The sequence below is a fragment of the Amblyraja radiata genome, chromosome 11, assembly GCF_010909765.2.
Source record: "Amblyraja radiata isolate CabotCenter1 chromosome 11, sAmbRad1.1.pri, whole genome shotgun sequence".
NCBI classification, from domain to species: Eukaryota; Metazoa; Chordata; class Chondrichthyes; order Rajiformes; family Rajidae; genus Amblyraja; species Amblyraja radiata.
This window is the reverse complement of record NC_045966.1, coordinates 38,889,013-38,910,953: the sequence shown is the minus strand read 5'-3', so window position 1 is coordinate 38,910,953 and position 21,941 is coordinate 38,889,013. Positions and strand designations below refer to the sequence as shown.

The following is a 21,941-nucleotide window of genomic DNA, read 5'->3' as shown; positions in this document are numbered from 1 at the left end:
CACGAGTTAGATTTTTTTTAAACTCGGGAGAGCACTGAGGTAAACTCGTTTAGTGGGACAGGCCCTTTACTCCAATCACACTGAAGAAGAGTCCCATCCCAAGATGACCCCTGTCCATTCCCTCCACAGGCGATGTCTGACCCACTGAGTTCCTCCAGCACTTGGTGTGTTACAGCTGTGTTTGGTTTGAAATATATCGCATGGAAACGTGTGTATTCTACTCCTCCGAATATAAAGGCCAGGATTTTTGAGTTTGAGTTTTGTTTATTGTCACGTGTGCCGAGGTACAATGAAAAGCTTTTGTTGCGTGCTAACCAGTCAGCGTAAAGACAATACATGATTACAATCGACCTATCCACAGTGCACAGATACAGAATAAAGGGAGTAACGTGAATAACATTTAGAGCAAAATGAAGCCGGTCAAAGTCCATCAAAGATAGTCCAAGGGCCTCCAATGAGGTAGATGGTAGTTCAGGACTGCTCCCTAGTTGTTGGTAGGATGGTTCAGTTGCCTGATAACAGCTGGGAAGAAACTGTCCCTGATTCTGGAATCTGGATTCTATTGCACATTTTGACGATATCCTTCTTATTTTAATACAACACGCTGGCTTCACATTCTACATTTCTATTCAAAGAATTTTAAAGACGTAAATCGGTTCTGCCATGACAAAATTCTCACAATAAACCCGCGAAGCTCAATCAATTATTTATAACATGGCGCTCGGCCAACAATATGTACATCTCAACCTGTTTTCCCATTTTGGTTTTACAGAATTATCCCGCACAATCTTGTGATGTTCCCTCAGTTCTTGAGTCACCCCAGGCAGTCATTGCCTCAGTCACTCTTGCCAATTTCATTTCTTGGTTTTGCTTAATTAGATGCTAATTTGAAATTTGGCCCCGTTTCTAAAAGCTTGAAGTAAGGAGACCTGGCAACATCTTCATAAATCTTTGCATCACTCTTACCAGTTTAGTGGCATTCTTCTGTTCTCGCCATTACTATGGAATGGCTAAACACTAATTGGAAGAACAGCATCTCATATACCGCTTTCGACCCAATTGAGTTTTCCAATTCCTGATAACCCACCCTCCTGATGTACTCTGGCCCGACACACTCTTCTGTTCACCTGGAATTCTGCTTCTTTTGATCACTTTTCCCATCTCTTCCCCTCACCTGGTTCCCTCTGCACATCATCCCCCCCGCATCTGGTTCCACCTGTCATCCACTGTTCCACCCACTCCTCCCTCGTACTGCTATACACTGGAAACGGAAACATTACATTGAGTTAGCTGTCTGTCTACAGCACGGAAACAGGCCCTTCGGCTAAAATCGTTTCATACGGATCAAAATATCCCATCTAAGCTAGTCCCATTTACTCTGTTTGGCCAATATCCCTCTAAAACCCCAGACGCAACAAGGCAGAATCCAACTAGTCCTCTCCTTTCACCCCACCAGTTCTGTATCCAACACATCATCCTCCGACATTTCCATCACCTATCCATTTTCTCCAGAGATGCTGCCTGACCCGCTAAGTTACTCCAGCATTTTGTGTCTATCTTTGGTATAAACCAGCATCTGCAGTTTCATTTTATTACAATCCTATATGTGTAAATGTCTTCTAAATGTTGCTATTGCATCTGCGTCAACTCCAAGAAGACTAGGCATAGTTTTAAGGAAAGAACTGCAGATGCTGGTTTAAGTCAAAGGTGGACACAAATTGCTGGAGTAACTCAGCGGGACGGGCAGCATCTCTGGATAGACGGAATGGGTGACGATTCGGGTCGAGACCCTTCTTCAGACTGATGTCAGGGGAGTGTGTATGGGGCAAGTTTCTTTTGACACAGAGGATGGTGGGTGCCTGGAAGGTGTTGCCAGGGATGGTGTGGAGACACATCTGGTAGTGGCATTTAAGAGACTTTTGGAAAAGCATATAGTAATGCAGGGAATGGTGGGATATGCATTATGTGCAGGTAGACAAGGGATGGTCTAGGCATCATGTCCGGAACAAGACGTTGTGGGCGGAAAGGCCTGAACGTGCTGTACCATATTCTTCAGCATGTTTCATACACCCACCTCTAACCTGATGCAGGGTCTCAGCCTGAAACATTGCCTTGTGCCTTTTCCCTGCACGGATGATGCTTGGGTTCCCACAGCATTGTTTTTTACTCCACATTGAGTTGTGTTCGTCTACATATTTACACTGTGGTTGAGCCAGCTGCCTAGATCCGCTTCCCACAATGAAGCAGCAGGAAGCAGAATTTCCTGCCACACACCAGTAGTTAGAGCAAACAAACTCTGATGATTCATGGTCTGCTATTTCCTTTTTAAACCAGTCTACTTCAAATTGTTCTTTATGTTTATATTGGTCACACCATGATTAAATTAATAAACCAGATACAAGAAGTGCTTTATGTCATTAATATGGAAAGAGTGCAGAGAAGATTTACGAGGATGTTGCCAGGACTCGAGGGCCTGAGCTATAGGGAGAGGTTGGACAGGCTAGGACTTCATTCCTAGGCTGAGGGGTGACCTTATAAGGGTGTGTAAAACATGAGGGGAATAGATAGGGTGAATGCACAGACTCTTTTACCCAAAGTAGGGGAATAAAGATTTACTGTAACATATAAACATTTGAAATACATTTGGACAGGTACATGGATAGAAAAAGTTTAGAGGGATATGGGCCAAACGCAGGCAAATGGGACTAACATGTTTGGGGCATCTTGGATAGCATGGATAAGTTGGGCCAAAGTGCCTATTTCTGTGCTGTAATGTCTCTACAGCTAAGAGTGTGATTATATTACTATTGGGCTTCTCACAACCTTAGGTAGATTCAACGTGTTTACAGTTTTAGGCTTTAGAGATACAGCATGGAAATAGGCCCTTCAGCCCAACTTGCCCACACTGGCCAACCTGTTCCATCTACACTAGTCCCACCTGCCTGTGTTTGGCTCATATCCATCTAAACCTGTTCTATCCATGCACCTGTCTAAATGTTTCTTCAACATTACAATAGTACCTTCCTCAACCATCTCCTCCAGCAGCTCGTTCCATACACCCACCACTCTTAGTGTGAAAAGGTTACCCCTCAGGTTCCTATTAAAATCTTTCCCCCCTCACCTTAAACCTATATCCTCTGGTTCCCTACTCTGGGCAAGAAACTCTGTACATCTACCCGATCTATTCCTCTCATAATTTTGTACATCTCCATAAAATCACCCCTCATCCTCCTACGCTCCAAGGAATAGATTTCTAGCCTGCTCTACCTATCCCTAAAGCTCAGGCCCTCGAGTTCTGGCAACATCCTTGTAAATCTTCTCTGCAGTCTTTCCAGTTTGACAACATCTTTCCGATAACATGCCGCCCAAAACTAAATACAATACTCTAAATGTGGCCTCACCAACGTCTTATACAACTGCAACGTGACTTGAAACATGAGTCGTTGAGAGATACAGCATTACAAACAAGCCAACCATCATGCCAATTTGCACTTACCCATAATGATACTAATTATGGGTAATTTGGTTTGCCCATGGGTAGTTTAATGGGAAATAAAAGGAGGGAATGTATGCCTGGAGCCAGAGTAAGTGGGTGAGGCATTAAACAAGAACTTTGCATCAGGAAACACCAAGGAGAAGGGCATGGAGGACAGTGAGATCCGTGTGCGGTATGCTAATATTCCAGGGCATGTTGATACCAAGAGGGAGGATGTGCTTGGTCTCTTGAAGAACATTGTGGATACATCCCCAGGGCCTGATGCGATCTATCCCACGTCATTGAGAGAGGCAAGAGAGGAAATTGCTGTGACCTTGATGAAGATCTTTGTGTCTTCTCTTGCCATAGCGAGGTCCCGGAGGACTGGCGAATAGCCAATGTTGTTCCTTTTAAGAAGGGAAGCCTTAAATCATTAGGAAGGGAGCTATTGGAAAGGATTCTTAGGGATAGGATTTACTTGCATTAAGGGCATGGGCTTGTTCGGGATAGCTAGCACAGCTGTGGGTGGAGCAGGCCATGTCATATAAACCTGATTCAGATTTTTCAGAGTAAGCCAATATTTATTGATGTGGAAGGTAGTGGATGTTGTCTATGTGAGGTTAGCAATGTGCTTGACAACATCCCTTGTGGTTGGCTGGTTCAAAATATTACGTCACATGGGATCCATGGTTACTTGGAAGACTGGATTCAAATTAGCTTGGTCACAGGAGACGGAGAGTAGTGATGGAGTGGCGTTTCTCTGACTGCTGGTCTGTGACTTTGGAAGGGCGAATATGAGGGGAAACTATACTGCAAATAGCAGGACACTTTGGAGCATTGGTGTACAGAAGGATCTTGGGGTCCAAGTCCATAGCTCCCTGAAAGTGGCAACATAAGTGGTAAAGAGGGGTAAAGGAGGTGTACGATATGCTTGACTTCATCAGTCAAGGCGAGGAGAATCAAAGTTGTGAAGTCAGTGCAGCTGTGTGAAATTGTTGTGAGGCCACAGTTATGTACAATTTATGTGCACATAAATAATAATTTTTATCATATTCGTCTTTTCTTCGCTACACTTATTGGGTAGATACTTCAGTGTCACAAATAACCATGAGAGGCGGACTGTAGCACTTAATACTGGTGCCAGTTCAATATTGTTGATAATTACTGAACCCCTGCAGTGTTGTTTGCATGAATGTGTCTGGACTCTAAGCAAATAGCATGATTTTGCAAAAAACAATTAAATCAGAGATGTTATTTAACTACCCACAAATAAATGTGGGTGCAAATAAATCCAAAGAAGTGGCGTTTGGAAAACACTGCTCTATTTTACTTTCACTTCCTGACGACTGCACTCTTCCCTCTTTCCCTTCGTACAGCAGGGTCCATGTGGAACTCCCTGTGGACGGGGCAGGCAGAAGGCACAGCAGAAAATAGACCATCACGAATTGTCAACCCGTCCTTACGTTCTGCATTGCTTTCACTTCAAATCGTCTTCATTGCAGAAGAAATTGTGATGTAGAGAAAGTTGCCTATTCCCTATTACCAACTTTGCAAAAAAACATTTAAGAGTTTGTACTGCTTATGTAATGAATTAAGACATGTTTAGACCTTGGACTTTAGAGATACCTGGAAACAGGCCCTTCGGCCCACCGAGTCCGTGCTGACCAGCGATCACCCCGTACACTAGCACTATCCTACGCACCAGGGACAATTTACAATTTTACCGAAGCCAATTAACCTACAAACCTGCATGTCTTTGGAGTGTGGGAGGAAACCGAAGCACTCGGATAAAACCCACGTGGTCTCAGGTAGAAAGTACAAACTCCATACAGACAGCACCCGAGATCAGGATCAAACCCGGGTTTCTAGCGTTGTACGGCAGGAACTCTACCGTTGCGCAACTGTGCTACCCCAATTCCCTGCACCTTATTTAATTAAACAATAAATGGAAAACATAATAATGATTGTGTTATTAACTATCGAGGCAAGATTTTAACACTGTTTTCCGCCTGCCCTGCAATTCAATAAAACAATGGCTGATCAGATCTGCACCTTAATTCCACTTTCTTGCTAGTTCCCCATAACCTTCAATTCTCCAAGAGGTCAAAGTTCTGTTTCTCTCAAGCTTCAATATGTTAAATGATACTCTCTCCCATAAAAAAAGGGTTGTATTTCACAACCCTCAAAGAAGGAGGGTTTACATAGTTCAGTGCAGAATAGGGCACAGAATAGGGAATTGGTTCACAATGTCCGTGCCAAACTCAATACCAAGTTAAACTGATATGGATACAAAAGGCTGGGTTACGAAAAAGACAAACTGTTGGAGTAACTCAGCGGGTCAGGCAGCATCTCTGGAGAACATGGATAGGTGACATTTCGGGTCGGGACCCCTCTTCAGACTGATCTCCTCTGCCTGCACGTGATCCATATCCATGTGTCTATCTAAGAGCCTTTTAAACGCCCCTATCGTATCTGCCTCCACTACCATCCATGGCAACACATTCCAAGCACTCACCACTCTCCATATAAAAAAACTTGCCTCACACATCTCCTTTAAACCTTCCCTGCACATCTCCTTTAAAATTTCCTTTCACCTTAATGGTTTTAATCAGTGCTCTTTTTTTATGACGGTACCTCTAAAAAGTTAAATGTCATTATTTTGTTTTCTGGCCACTAGAAAGGTATGTATATTAAAAATGCGTACTGGCATCTTTTATCTACAAAAAAACCCACTGGTTTTAACGGCCAATTTTTTCTAAAAGGACGGCCCCAAGTTCCACCTTGCGTGGGAATAGACGCTCACAGAACTTACCTTCTCAAACCCATCAAGAAAGCAATCATGGATGATTGGTACTTTAATTTTTCACTGTGGTTCCAAATCCTTTGATAACGCAGCTGATTATAGGAAAAAGGCACCAAAAATCTCAGTACCGGTAATTATTTACTCTTGTCTTAATTCAGGTGGTGGTACTGCTCTATTTCAAATAATTAAATTAGATCATCCCTCAGCCCTTTGTGTCTTTTTTTTGTAAACCAGCATCTGCGGCTCCTTATTTCAACATTTGAAAGGCACTTGGGCAGGTACATGAACAAGTAAGGTTTAGAGTGATATTGCACAAATGCTGGTAAATAGGACTAACTTGAATGGGGCGTCTTAGTCTGTATGGACGAGTTGGGCCGATGGGCCTGTTTCCAGACTCTGTGACTCTGATCTTAAACATCAGGCTCCTTACTCACCTCTGCAATGAGTACAACAATCACACAGTCTTGCTTCTCCCCGGGGGTCAGCTCATAAATGAGTGAGTTCAAGGTATTGATCAGGTAACTGTGCACCTCCCGCTTTACAGTGGGAACTCCCATCACTATCGAAACTGCAGGCACACAGTACAAAAACAGATCAGGATTCCACCAACAATGCAGTTCAAACTTCAAGAATTCATCAGGATAACCCCAGATAACACACATTTCAACCCCACTTGAATGAGCAAGGCATGGAGGGACTCAGCGTGTCGGGCAGCAACTGTGTAGGGGATAGAGAAGCACATACTTTTAGTTAGACTTTAGAAATACAGCACGGAAACAGGCCCTTCGGCTCACTGAGTCCGTGCCGATCAGCGATCACACCGTACACCAGCACTATCCTACACACTGGGGACAATTTACAATTTTTACCAAAGCCGAATAATCTCAGTGGGACAGGCAGAATTCGTGGAGGGAAATGAATGGAAGACATTTCGGGCCGATGGTGCTAAGGGGAGATTGCTGGTAGAGAGAGAGGAGGGGAAGGGCTGGAGCAAGAGCTGGCAAGTGATAGGTGGATCCAGGTGAGAATGGGCAGATGAGTCGGGTGGGGGAGGGATGGGTGGAGATTGTGACCAGGGCTGGACGTGATCAGTGGAGAAGACAAAAGGGTGTAGATGGTAGAACCTGACAAGAGAAAAAGGTTGGAAATGAAAAGTAGAACCAGAGCTGGGTAGAAGGAAATGGGGGGTGGGGGCGGGAGAGTGCAGCAAATGGGGACATGGTAGGGAGGGGTGGGTGATGAGCTATTGGAGGGTGGGAACGGAACTGTGTGACAGGGACAGGGGGAATGGAAAACAAATGTATACATGGACGTGAGGGGGTTGTGTAGATGAAAAGGGCGGTGGTGGGTAACTGAAATTAGAGAATTCAACGTGGATAGGAAAGGTTTAGAGTGATATGGCCAAATGGGGGCAGTTGGGACTAGTGTAGATGGGGCATCTTGGTTAGCATGGACAGGTTGGGTCAAAGGGCATGTTTCCATGCTGTATGACTCTGACATTTATACCATTGGGTTATATGCTGCCCAAGTGAAATATGAGGTGCTGTTCCTCCAGTGTGCGTGGGGCCTCACTCTGGCAATGGAGGAGGCCCAGGACAAAAAGATCTGTGTGGGAATGGGCAGAGGAATCAAAATGGTTAGCAACCTGGAGATCCAGCAGGCCTTGGCAGACCGAGCACAAGAGTTTGGCAAAATAGTCGCCGAGTCTTGTCGATGTAGGGGCTGAATACTTTTAGTAGTTTCGTTTATTTTAGAGATAGAGCGAGGAAACAGGTCCTCCGGCCCGCCGAGTTTGTGCCGACCAGCGACCCCCGCACACTAACACCATCCAACACACACACTAAGGATAATTTACAATGTTTTTGAAGCAAATAAACCTACAACCCTGTGGTCTTTGGAGTGTAGTGGGGAACCCAGAGAAAGCCCACGCAGTCGCAGGGAGAACATACAAACTCCGTAAACAATTCCCGTAGCCAGGATCAAACCCAGGTCTTTGGCCCTATAAGGCAGCAACTCTGCCGCTGTACAGCCGTGCTGTCCTGCTGCCTATTTTCTTGATATTTTGATTTCTCACCTCCAGTTCTTCTCTGTCCCAAGTAGACGGACGGCAGGAAAGTGTTCTCCCTGGCCAGCAGATGTGGGAGGTGATTGAAGATACTTGGAAGCTGCAGTACATTCTTACTGACGGTGACGTTCCACAACTTGAGCTTCGCTTCATCTGAAACAAGCAAAGTGATGCAGGCGTGATAAGAAAAAACTGAAAGAAATATAGATCGATGGAACTAGTAAATGCAATAGTCAGCGTGGACACGGTGGGCCACACACTAACACTACCCTACAGCATCCCTGGAAAACATGCATAGGTGACTGTTTGAAGAAGGACCGTTTGGCCTCATGCAAAATGTCACCTACCAATGTTCTCTAGAGATGCTGCCTGACCCAATAAGTTATTCTAGTACTTTGTGCACCCCCCCCCCCCCCCCAACAATACCAATGCTTTGAATTTTCCAACTGACCCCCCCCCCTCCTCTCCACCCTTGCTTTTGTTGTGATTACTGCAACTATGTTCCAGACTTCCATTCCCTTTGTGTGTGAGGAATTGCTTCATTGCATTAGCCTCGGACTCTGACTTTAAGGTCCTGTGCTTAAGTACAAACACTCTAAACAAAATGCTTTATTGGAAACTAGCAGCAGAATTAAATAACAACATTGGAAAACAAATAAAACTCATCAAATTGCAAGCAACAAAGAACAAGGCAGCCATCCAACATTTCGACAGATGGAAACAGAAGATGTTCAAAGTCAGCAGTGCTTGGCAGTGATGTGGGAGAAGAGCCTGATGTGAGATGGCAGCTCAAAGTCACTTGCTTGATGATGTTTCAACAATATTTTACATTCTGGCCCAGCTCTCTGCTGAAATTCCAGACCGTCTGTGGCTTGGCATAACATCCTAATTATTTCTTTGCATTAATGTCTTATTTCATTTGCACAGTCTTTGTTCTGTTCGAAACTTTGCATGCTATTTACGTGCTATTTGTTTGTGTGTATATGTCTGAGTCTAGCTAAGATGCTGACATGGTTTTCGTTGTACCTGTACTTCGTGCTTGAGCAGAAGACTATACTCTCAACTAGATGACATTATCTGAAGCAAGACACCTACACAACATCTCGCAGAGCTGCAACATGGCAATATTGTATAACATAAGTTCATAAGTTCTAGGAGCAGCATTAGGCCATTTGGTCCATCAAGTCTACTCCGCCATTCAATCATGGCTGATCTATCTTTCCTTCTCAATCCCATTCTCCTGCCTTCTCCCCATAACCCCTGACACCCTGATTAATCAAGAACATGTCAATCTCCGCCTTAAAAATATCCAATGACTTGGCCTCCACCGCGGTCTGTGGCAATGAATTCCAGATTTACTACCCTTTGACTAAAGAAATTGTTCCTCATCTCCTCACTAACCAACTTACATGTTGAAGCTGTAAACATCACTCTTCAGCTGGTTGCTCTCCTGTCCAATCCTTGATGAATAAAGGATAAAAACTGGCCCATGTCTATCAATGTCCCCACTGTACAAGAAAAATAAATTTAAAGTATTATTTAACACCTGCTAGTAAACCCTGGAAAGTTGAGGTGTCCCTCCTAATTAGTGCACACCGAGCAACTAAATCTCTCTTTTCCAATTTTCTTTCCCCTCTTCCCTTCTGGGACCCACTGAGTTCCTCCAGCATTTTGTGTTTTGCTCCAAGATTCCAGCATCTGCAGTTCCTTGTGGTTTCAATTAAACTAGCTATTCCAAAACTAGATAGGTCTATCAAATTGGCTAAGGGGATCAGAGGGTATGGAGAGAAGGCAGGTACGGGATACTGAGTTGGATGATCAGCCATGATCATATTGAATGGCGGTGCAGGCTCGAAGGGCCGAATGGCCTACTCTTGCACCTAATTTCTATGTTTCTATGTTTCTAAGTTTCTATGTTTCTAATTTTAAAATCACTGTGACAAACTGAATTCTCTACTTTCTACTCCAGTCACTTTCAACTTTACTTGAAGGCACGACTGCAATAAATGAATCACAAAGATCAGTCTTCACTGTTGAATTACGTGGGAGGTTTGGGACAATGAATGTATGCACAACTCCCACAAAAGAAAGTGGTCCAGCAACTTTGCTCAGCGGGGACTGTTGTCTATTTCTGTATTACATGTGTGTGATCTTGCAGAAGAAAAACCCAAAGGGAACTATCAGCATTCCTATGGGGTGGAAGATTGCAACCTTCACATGGTCCGCCCTGTTTCGACGAATGCAATCAACCTGGCGTGCACAATCAAATAAGATCAAATAGAACAAGTTGTCCTACAACTTTACACTGTGCACGCCATACGCAAAAAGAAGAAGAAGCATTTCTACATACATGCCATCTGGTTCGGAATTCCTGTGCAGAATGGAACGCAGAACAGTACAGCACAGGAACAGCCCCTTCGGCCCGACAATGTCTGTGCCAAACATGATGCCAAGATAAACTAATCATCACTTTCAACTAATCAGCACATGATTTACACCCCTCCGTCCTTGCATAGCCACGTGCCGATCTAAAAGCCTCGTAAACGCCACTATCGTATTTATGTTCACCACCACCGCTCCTGGCAGTGCATTCCTGGCATCCACCACCCTCTGTGTAAAAGAACCTGCCCCACACATTAGTTTAAAACTTTCTCACCTCTTACTTTAAAACTATGCCTGATGGTCCTTGAAATTCATACCCTGGGAAAAAGATTCTGACTCTACCTATCATTACCTCATAGTTTTATACACTTCTACCAGGTTTCCCCCCCAACCTCTAATTTTCCAAAGAAGACAATCCAAATTTGTCCAACATCTCCTTACAGCTATTACTCTCAGTATTCTGCTAAACGTCTTCTGAGCCTCCACGTCCTTCTTATAATGGGGTGGCCAGAACCACACACAATATTTCAGCGGCACAGTGGGAGAGTTAATTGGCTTCTGTAAAAATGCCTCTCGTATGTCGTGTACAGGTGATCGTCGGTTGGCATGGACTTAGTGGGCCAAAGATCCTGTTTCCACACTGTATCTCTAAACTAAACTAAACTATTCCAAATGCGGCCTAACCAAAGATCTATAAAGCTGCAATGTGACTTCCTGATATATGGGAGCTCCAACCTGCTGCCAATATCTTGACTGCAATCCGATACTCAACTAGTTAGAGCACAGCACAGATGTCCAGCAGTTCAGTTCTCTTATATCATTCCCTTTTTAAAGTTAACTACTTCACAAATGCTGCTCAATTGATTTTTAATAATAGACAGAGCAGAGAGCACTGCTGGAGTAACTCAGTGGGTCAGGCAGCATCTCTGCAGAACATGGAGAGGTGACATTTTGGGTCGGGATCACTTGTCCCAAACCAAAACAGCACCTATCCATGTTTTCCAGAAATACTGCCTAACCCAACAGTTGTAGGGAAGTTGTTTGGAGTCATGCAGCACAGTTGCTCCTGCCTTAGTCACCCGGCATTACATTGATGGACACGAAGACTGGAATAATTCAGCAAGTCAGGCAGCATCTGTGGAGAAAAAGGATGGGTGACATTTCGGGTCAGGACCCTTCTTCAGACACACCCAAATCGTCATCCATCCTTTTTCTCTAGAGATATTTCCTGAACTGTTGTGTTACTCCAACACTTTTTGTCTCTCTTTGGTTTCAACCAGCATCTGCAGTTCCTTGTCTCTACGGTTTGAGGGGGTCATGCAGCACAGTTGCACTTGGCTTAGTCATCGAACAACATTACATTGATACATAACGCAAGGTCCTCCGGGACTTCACCATGTAGAACTGGTCATTTTATCAATGATGGTCCAGACCCAGCATGCTAGTCCATGGCAAATGTCAAGTGACACCCACCAGCAGAACAATGTCAAATGCCAGAGAAGAATCAGCAGGAGGTGAATCTGTAGAATTCCTTGAAAGAAAGCTGTGGAGGTCGTCAGTGGATATTTTTAAGGCAGAGATAGATTATTGATTAGTACAGGTGTCAGAGGTTATGGGGAGAAGGCAGGAGAATATGTTAGGAGGAAGAGACAGATCAGCCATGATTTAGTCTGAAGAAGGGTCTCGACCCAAAACTTCACCTATTCCTTCGCTCCATAGATGCTGCCTCCCCCGCTGAGTTTCTCCAGCATTTTTGTCTACCTTCGATTTTTCCAGCATCTGCAGTTCTTTCGTAAACAAATGATCAGCCATGATTGAATGGCGGAAAAGACTTGATGGGTCGAATGGCCTAATTCTACTCCTATCACTTATGACCTGCAAGGTGGCTCCAGATTCTGGAAGCGTTAACTCAAAAGTACTTGTGTAGAGGGGAAAAAAAAATCACTCAAAGCCTCAAACATGGAAATCCCCCGGTGAGCGCAAGATTAAAATACTTGAGCTGCAACCAAATTATCAGTCAAGTGTAACAAGATGGCTGGCAATTAGATTGACTTTATGAGATAGACAAAATGAAAATCTCACCTAGTATAAAAGCAGTTAGTTAAAAGCAATTAAAAATAAATTTGTGTTCAGAGGCTTAAACAGAATGTCCTCGGGTCGGGTACCTTCTAAAGAACCAATTGAAATTCATTTCATATAAATTTCGTACAATAACTTCAATTTCTAATTAATGTCAGATTTTCATTCTCATCTTAAGATGCTGAATGACACACTGACGCTCCTGATTTACAATGTGCAGCAATGTAGTTAATTTTTATTTACATATCACATTAAATGAAAAGATAGATAATGAACCACAGAACCACATGTGGAATGCGGAATGTAGTATTAATTTTAGTGTGCTCTGGAAAGATCTCTAAATGAAACACTCACTTTATCCTGTACAATATCAATGCCAGGAAAATCTTTCTATGTGGAATCGTTGACTAGGAGAGGCACAGATTGACTGTTATGCCCCTGTCCCACTTAGGAAACCTGAACGGAAACCTCTGGAGACTTTGCGCCCCACCCAAGGTTTCCGTGCAGTTGCCGGAGGTTGCAGGTAGTGGAAGCAGGTGGGGAGACTGACAAAAACCTCCGGGAACCGCACGGATACCTTAGGTGGGGCACAAAGTCTCCAGAGGTTTTCTAAGTGGGACAGGGACATTAGAATCTTCCCCCCCCCCCCCCCCCCCCCCCCAAGGGTGGAAATGTTAACAATTAGAGGACATAGCTTGAAGGTAAAAGGGGGAAAGTTTAAAGGAGATGTACAGGGCAAGTTATTTACACAGCAGTGGTGGGTGCCTGGAACGGCTGCCAAGGGTGGTGGTGGAGGCAGATATGACAATGACATTTAAAATACTTTTGGATGGGCACATGAAAGTGCAGGGAGTGGGGTCTCATCTGTTGAGCATTTCCAGGACTGTTTTGTGTTAGATCATGGCAAGCTGAGCATTTGCATGGCTCCAGTACTCTCATGTGTCTCTTCTTTCTTAGTCTCGATAAACTGGATGGTACTGAGGCATTGCATTAGCTGGACAACCTTAGTTCAGTTTTGAGATACGGCGCTGAAACAGGCCCTCCACCCAACGAGTACACCCCGACCAGTAATCCCCGCACACTTACACTATCCTACACAGACGAGGGACAATTTACAATTGTACCAAGCCAATTACAGTACAAACTCTGGAGTGTGGGAGTAAACCGGAAATCCCGGAGAAAGCCCATGCAGGTCACGGGGAGAACTTACTAACTCCGTACAGAGAGCACCCACAGTCAGGGTCGAATCCGGGTCTCTGGCGACGTTAGGCAGCAACTCTACCGTCATGCCACTGTGCCGCCCCATCAGCGAAATTCCCTTTCTTCTCTTCACCCCTTGGTTTATTTAATGTCACATGCAGAGAGATACAGTGAAACACTTATTCTGCATTTTATCCAGACAAAGGTACACGAGTACAATATCACGCATAGATTTGCTATTTTGCAACTTCTAAATCTCTGAAACGTACTACCTTGGTGCAAGGAAATATACATTTTTTTATTTTATCATTTGAGCGCAGCTGGTAGAGTCACTGCCTCATAGCGCCAGAAACTGGGTGTGATCCAAACCTCGGGTGCTGTGTGTATGCAGTTTGCACGTTCTCCATGTGGCTGCCAGGGTTTCCTCCACTCGCTCCGGTTTCCTACAACATTGCAGATTTGTAGGTTTATTGGCCCTCTGTAAATTATCTGTGTGAACAGGTGATCACTGGTTGGCATAGACTCAGTGCGCTGAAGGGCCTGTTTCCATGCTGTATCCATAAACTATACTAAAGTTTAACGCCCGGTGCCCCAGTGGCACTGAATCGATGAAGCAGGGGTGAGCCTGGCCCAGCACGATGTCATCAGCTCCTTCCACCGCCGATCCATGCTCGATCCAATCTTCCCTGTCTACAACTCCAAGCCTGCTTGTTATCTCATTTTTCCATTGGACTGAAACATTAAAGGGCCTGTCCCACGAGCATGCGACTGCATGCGGCAAGCGCGACCAAACCGGAAGCAGGGGCCGCGCGGAGGCCGAGTGATCGCGTACGAGTTGACGTGAAGTTCGAGCGAAGGCGTACGGCATCAAGACGCTGCGTACAGCGTCGAGACGCTGCGCACGCCCGTCGAGGCGGTGCGTATGGCCTCAATGCGGCTGCGGGCCGGCAGGTCGTTGCCGCGCGGAATTTTTGAACAGTCAGTTTTTTGGAGCCCCGCGTGATGTCGGGACCAGCTCCGCACAACTCCATACAGCTCCGCGATCGAAGTGGGACCAGCTCCGCGAGGCCGTACGGCTCAAGCGACCACGTTAGGTCGCGTTTGCCGCATGCAGACGCATGCTCGTGGGACAGGCCCTTAACTCTGCTGCTCTATCTGCTGTTTAGGCAAGAGCTGCTAAGTATTTCCAGCAGTTTCTATTTTCATTTGAGATGGTGCAGAGAGAGATACAATACAATTTGAGCAGCCATCAATGTGTGTGTTTGTAATAAATGCTGATAAACTAGACTACCCCTGCGCTTAATAGCTCTCCTCACAGATATTGGCTGGGCAACAGTATTTTGCATTTTGCAGCAGAGAACCATTTTGCTTTAATAGCTTTTGCTGGAATAGTTCATTTCTAGAGTGCTTTTCACCTAATGACATTTTGTTGAAGTGTAGTCACTTCGGTAATACATTAAACGTGTGAGATGAAGACAGAGTTGAAGCATTTAGAATCAGTTTTAGCCAGAAGTGTAGAGCATCGATCGTTGCTTCTTCCCGACATCTACGGTGACACAGAAGTCACTCTGTAGTCAGCCTGATCCAAGGTGTGGCTGACAGTACTGGACACAGCAAAGAATACTGGGTACCGGCACAGTGGCGCAGCGAACCAAGCCGCTGCCTCACATCGCCAGTGACCCGGTTCAATCTTGACCTCAGGTGATGGCTGTCTGTGTGGAGTTTATACGCTCCTGTGACCATGTGCTCCGGTTTCCTTCCACATCACAAAGACGTGCGGCTTTTGTAGGTTAAAACCGTAGAAACCATACGTAAAAAGCATTTTATCGGGATGCATCACAGCGTGGTTTGGGAACAGCTCCTTCCAAGACCACAAGAAATTGCAGAGTTGTGGATATTAGCCCAGACCATCGCACAAACCAGCCTCCGATCCATTAACTCCATTTACACTTCACGCTGCCCCGGCAAGGCCACCAGCATAATCGAGGATGAGTCCCACCCTGGTCACTCCCTCTTCTCCCCTCTCCCATCAGGCAAGAGGTAAAAAAGTGTGAAAACACACACCTCCAGATTTAGATACCTCCAAACGCATACCTAACTCATGCAGACCAACCAAGATGTCTATCTAACAGAATGTTGCCATTGGGAAGTCAAAGAGTCATAAAACAGGGAAATACCAACCAAGTCTAAGCTCTTCCCACTAGTCTGAATTTGGTCCGCATCCCTCTAAACCTTTGCAATCCATATACTGTACTATCCATCTGTATACACAGCTGTAATTTCTACATGGTGAAACCAAAATGTATAAAAATGCCCTTTAATAAAATCTGACAATGTGATTTTTTTCTATTACCAATCTCAAATTGTGGAGTACAGAGGCAAATAAATAAATGATGGGTCTTTGTCCCAAACATTATGCAGGGCACTGTATGTGTTCTCATTCTTGATTTCCCAACTCTCAGAAAAATATTCTGTGAATTCACCCTCTATCCCCCTTCTGATTTTACATGCCTCAATAAGATCACCCCTCTGTCTCAAGAAATAATGTCCCAGCCTGCCTAATCCTCACCTGGTAATTCAGTCCCTTGAGTCCAGAATAGAAAGATAGATAAGTATTGGGTTAAGAAAATTACTGCAGGTACAAGAGAATGTGGAGAATGTGGCATTTCAACCATGATCTTGTCAAGTGGTGCAGCAGGCCGGAGGAGCAAAGTTGACCCTCCTGCTCCTAACCCATATGTTTATATAAAAGGACACAACTTGCTGGAGTAACTCAGCGGGTCAGACAGCATCTCTGGAGAATCTGGATAAGTTACGTTTCAGAGCGAAACCCTTCTTAAGACTGACTGAACCACTGAGTTACTCCAGCATTTTGTGTCCTTTTGTGTAAACCAGTATCTGTAGTTTCTTGTTTCTACCCTATGTTTGTATTGCCGAGTATCATAGGACATAGAACAGTACAGCATAGGATATGGCCCTTCGACCCACAATGTTTGTGTTGAAGATGATGCCAAGTTAAACTGATCTCATCTGCCTGTACATGAACCATACCCCTCTATTCCTTGCATTTCCATGTGGCTATCTAAAAGCCTCGTAAACGCCACCATCGTATCTGCCTCCACCTCCAGTCCTAGGCCCCCACCGCTCTCTGTGTAAAAAAAGCTTGCCCCGTACATCTCCATTAAACTTTCCACCTCTCATCTTACACTTATGCTCACTATTGTTAGACGTTTCTACCCTGGGAAAAAAGTTCTGACTGTCTACTCTATCGATGCCTCCCACTATTTTATATTCTTTCTATCAAGTCTCCCCTCAACCTCCGATGTTCCAAATAAAACAATCCAAGTCTGTCCAACCTCTCCCTGTAACGAGTGCCCCCTAATCCAGGCATAATTCTAGCAAACCTTCTCTGCGCCCTCTCCACATCCTTCCTGTAGTGAGGTGACCACAACTGCATGCAATACTCCAAATGCGGCCTGATCAAAGTCCTGCAAAGCTGCACCATGAATTGTTTCTTACAAAATAAAATAATGCAAACCCCAGGGAGGGAGTAAGTGGCAATGCATTTAAATTATTTTACTTCTCCCTCATAGCCCTGTGGTTTAAGGTCCAAATGTCTGCAGAGTTACCTATTAGAATTAAGTTTCTATCATTGGTTTTCTTTGTGGAACATTTTTTTAAAGTTATGTTTAAATGTTAAAGCTCACTGGCAAGAAGAAAACTTACTTGGAACTACCTTTTCAAACACTGTTTACAAGAGTATGATTCAGTGAAGTCATGTGGAACTGTTTCCTCCCAGGGAGTAAACAAATGGAATAAGTTAACAGGGAAGATCTCTGCAATTGTTGGCATAAAATGTGTTTGTGACAATCGAAAGCCTTGCCAGAATGTTGTGCATAATGAGAAAAAGCTCAGCTTGTTGAGCTTAATAGCATCTTACTGTTCCGAACAATTTCTTACACCTTAATGATGTTGAGGCACATTAATGCCTCAAAAAAACACAATTAAAAGAAACAGGGTCCCAACGCGAAACATTACCTATCCATGTTCTCCAGAAATGCTGCCCGAGCCACAGAGTTACTTCAGAACTTTGTGTTTTCTTTTTTAAAGGAAACACACAATACTTTGGGCAAAGACACACTCTTAAGTCTGGGAAAGGGTCCCAACCCGAAACGTTGTTTGTCCATTTCCCTCCACAGATGCTGCCTGACCTGTTCAGTTCCTACAGCAGTTTGTTTTTGCTCAAGATTCCAGCATCTGCCGTCTCTTATGTTGTCACAATAGTTTAGTTTAGAGATACAGCGTGGAAACAGGCTCTTCGGCCCACCAAGTCCACACCGACCAGCGATCCCCACATATTAACACTATCCTACACCAATTTACACTTATACCAAGCCAATTAACCTACTAACATGCCAGTCTACGGAGTATGGGAGGAAACCAAAGATTCGGAGAAATCCCATCGGTCATGGGGAGAACATACAAACTCCGTACAGACAAGCACCCTTAGCCAGGATCGAACCCAGGTCTCTGGCGCTATAAGCGCTGTAAGGCAGCAACTCTACCATTGGGCCACTGTGCCACCCAAAGATACTTCAGGATCTTTCGATTATTCAAGTCAAGTGCATGAATAAATATTATGATTGGTAAAAGTTACTTGTTTGAGCTGTACAAGTTTGCAACATTGTTAAATTGAAAAATTATTTTAATATTATTTTTCCCAGGAAAGAACTGTCAAAGACTAGAGGGCATTGTTTTAAGGTGAGAGGGGCAAAGTTTAAAGAAGATGTGCGGGGCAAGTTTTGTTTCACAGAGTTCCTGGAACATACTGCCAGGGGTGGTGGTGGTGGAGGCAGATACAATGGTGATATTTAAGAGGCTTTTAGACAGTACATGGATATGCAGCAAATGGATCACGTGCAGAGTCTGCCTTGGCATCATGTTGGGCACCAACATTGTGGGCTAAAGGGCCTATTCCAGTGCTGTACCTATGGTCTAAGCCCAAAACTGTACAAGTTAACAGGGATCCTCAAATCTAATCTCAGTTTGGTGACCCATGACATACTTTGGCTCATTCTTTCCACTCCACAGGTATATGGCGTGAGCTGCCAGAGGAGGTAGTCGAGGCAGGTACTATCACAACGTTGAAGAGAAATTTGGACAGGTACATGGATAGGATAAGTTTAGAGGGTTATGTGTCAAGGGCGAGAAGGTGGGGCATGTAGCGTAGATGGGGCAAGTTGGCCTGCGTGGGCTAGTTGGGCCGAAGGGCCTGTTTCCACGCTGTATGATTCTGTGACTCTATGAACTGCTTGCACACTGATGTTTAGTTTAGAGATATGGCATGGAAAGAGGCCCTTCGGCACACCGAGTCCACGCCGACCAGCGATCGAATGTCCACACTAGTTCCATGTTATCCCACTCTCACATCCACTCCCTGCAGGCTCGGGGGAATTTTACAGAGGGCCAATAAACCTACAAACCTGCAAGTCTTTGAGATGTGGGAGGAAACCGGAGTACCTGGAGGAAAACATGGAGAACGTGCAAACTCCACACAGAAAGCATTTGAGGACAGGATGGAACCAGGAATTTTACAGAGGGCCAATAAACCTACAAACCTGCAAGTCTTTGAGATGTGGGAGGAAACCGGAGTACCTGGAGGAAAACTTGGAGAATGTGCAAACTCCACACAGAAAGCATTCGAGGACAGGATGGAACCCGGGGTCTGGCACTATGAGGCAGTGGTTCTACCAGCTACACCGCTGTGCTGCCCTCGTGTTGTGAACATCTAATATAGTGGAGGCCCACTGTAAAGCGCGGGGTACCTGATAGGTCACTCCAGGTTCTGTTGACGTCTCTCAGAGTTTGTTTCTCGGCAATGGTTCGCTTGATCTCATCTAAAACCACGTTCAGTTCCTTAGATCGTTTGATGTTCTCTTGCTCAGCTGCATGGAGTCTGTCACGTAATGCTAGGAACTCCCGCTGATAAATATCTACCACATCCCCTGGAGAAAGAGAGACTGAACGTTAGTCACTGTCGATAAACAAAACATTCTCAAAGTGCCCTTCCTACAGGAGGCGCTGCCTCAAGATGGCAGCTAACATCATCAAAGACCCACACCATCCTGGCCACACTCTCATCTCCCAGCTACCACTGGGAAGGTGGTACAGGAACCTTACATCCAGCTTCTTCCCAGCAACCATCAGGCACCTGAACCGCCCTGCACAGCCAACCAAACCACCATGATGGTTGCTCAAGGTAGACAAAAATGCTGGAGAAACTCTGCGGGTGAAGCAGCATCTATGGAGCGAAGGAAATAGGCAACATTTTGGGTCGAGACCCTTCTTCAGACTGATGGTTGTTCAATGTACTTTATGCTTTCACTACCGTGGTCTTGTCAGCTAACCCCATCGAAGCATCTAATAATTTTATAAATGTCTATCAGGTCTCTCCGCAGCCTCTGACGTTCCAGGGAAGACAATCCAATTCTGTCCAACGTCTCCCTATGGTTAATATCCCCTGCTGTAGATATCATTTCAAAGACTTCACCTCCTGCCTGTAACGGGGCGACTAAAACCACACACTCTAAATACCGCCTATAAAGCCGTACCATGACTTCCTGACTCTTATACTCAATGACCTATGAAAGCAAGCGTACTGTATTCAGTGCACAATGTGTATTACCTTTAATGTACGAGGGGCCCACTTCCTGCACAGTCATTAAACAATGAGCTCGCTGGAGAAATTACTGCATAACATCGAAGATAAAGTAGAGTGCTGGTGTATTAGGAATAACATCCAATAGTCTTTAAATTCTGCCAGGGTGCTGCCACCAAAGTACATTGCGTGCTGGATTAGCTTTGCAATAAACTCTGATAATCGGTTCTGCAAAGATTTGGACATCCATCGAGCTCAGCCTCTGGCTCATCAGAGAACATAGAATATTATAGTACAGGCACAGACCCTTCGGCCCACAATGTCTGTTGAGTTCATAGTTTCCAGGCTCCCTTTCCATCACAATTCCTCAGTTCTCGTGCTTCCTTTAAACTTAACGGAATCACTGGAAAATGTACAATACTGTCAAAATGAAAGGTGATGTAAAGTTTGCAGGTGGTGGAAGCCGATACGATGGTGGCATTAAGGAGGCTTTTAGATAGGCACGCGGATAGGCAGGGAATGGACGGATATGGCTCACATACAGGCAGAGGAGATTAATTTAACCTGGCATCATGTTCGGCACAGACATTGTGGAGCTGTTCTCTGTTCTTTTCTTGGGGGCATAAAAAGATACAGAGATAAGTGCCCTCCATAATGTTTGAGACAAAGACCCATCATTTATTTATTTGCCTCTACCCCACAATTTGAGATTTGTAATAGAAAAAAAAATCACGTGTGGTTAAAGTGCACATTGGCAGATTTTAATAAAGGCCATGAAATTGTGTCCCCGCATGTTTTGACAGCGATTTCCGTGCCTGTGCCTGATTAACATCTCAAGACCCCCCATCTGGTTAATCGGATTCTTCTGTACTGTTTCTGCGCTGTATCTCTAAAGTTTAAAGAGGAGTGCAACGTTTGGGATTTTCGAGCCCTCCAACGCTTCATTTACACATGTGCAGCCAGAGCCTCGGCAATTTCCCCTCTTACTTCTTCAGCGCCTGCCTTGCATCCCATCAAGAGTGGATGATGTGTGCACATAGCCTTTTAGATCCATCCCTATCGATATTTAGCCCATCCCGATCACAACTACATCTTCCTTTGCTGGGGTTCCACTCACAGCCTTAGTAAAGCTGACATAAATTATTAATTCAGAGCACTGGGCTTGTCCTCTGCCTCAATTAGAAGCGTTCCCTTTTGGCTCCTGTTACACTTCTTTTTCTCTTCACACGCCTAAAGAGTCTTTTAATTACCATTTTTAAGCTCCTTTTATATTCCTTCC

The 21,941-nt window shown here is 44.7% G+C and overlaps 1 protein-coding gene across 1 annotated transcript in view; it reads right to left on the bottom strand.

Annotated features, from left to right (window-relative positions):
- The window catches only part of mgat4b (alpha-1,3-mannosyl-glycoprotein 4-beta-N-acetylglucosaminyltransferase B), a 136,224-nt gene that overhangs the window by 50,651 nt on the left and 63,632 nt on the right, over positions 1-21,941 (bottom strand). The window contains exons 2-4 of the mRNA XM_033029719.1: positions 19,830-20,009; positions 8,353-8,496; positions 6,713-6,846 (exon numbers count right to left, since the gene is read on the bottom strand). Of these exons, the coding sequence (XP_032885610.1) occupies positions 6,713-6,846; positions 8,353-8,496; positions 19,830-20,009 (458 nt within the window). The remainder of the gene's footprint in view (positions 1-6,712; positions 6,847-8,352; positions 8,497-19,829; positions 20,010-21,941) is intronic.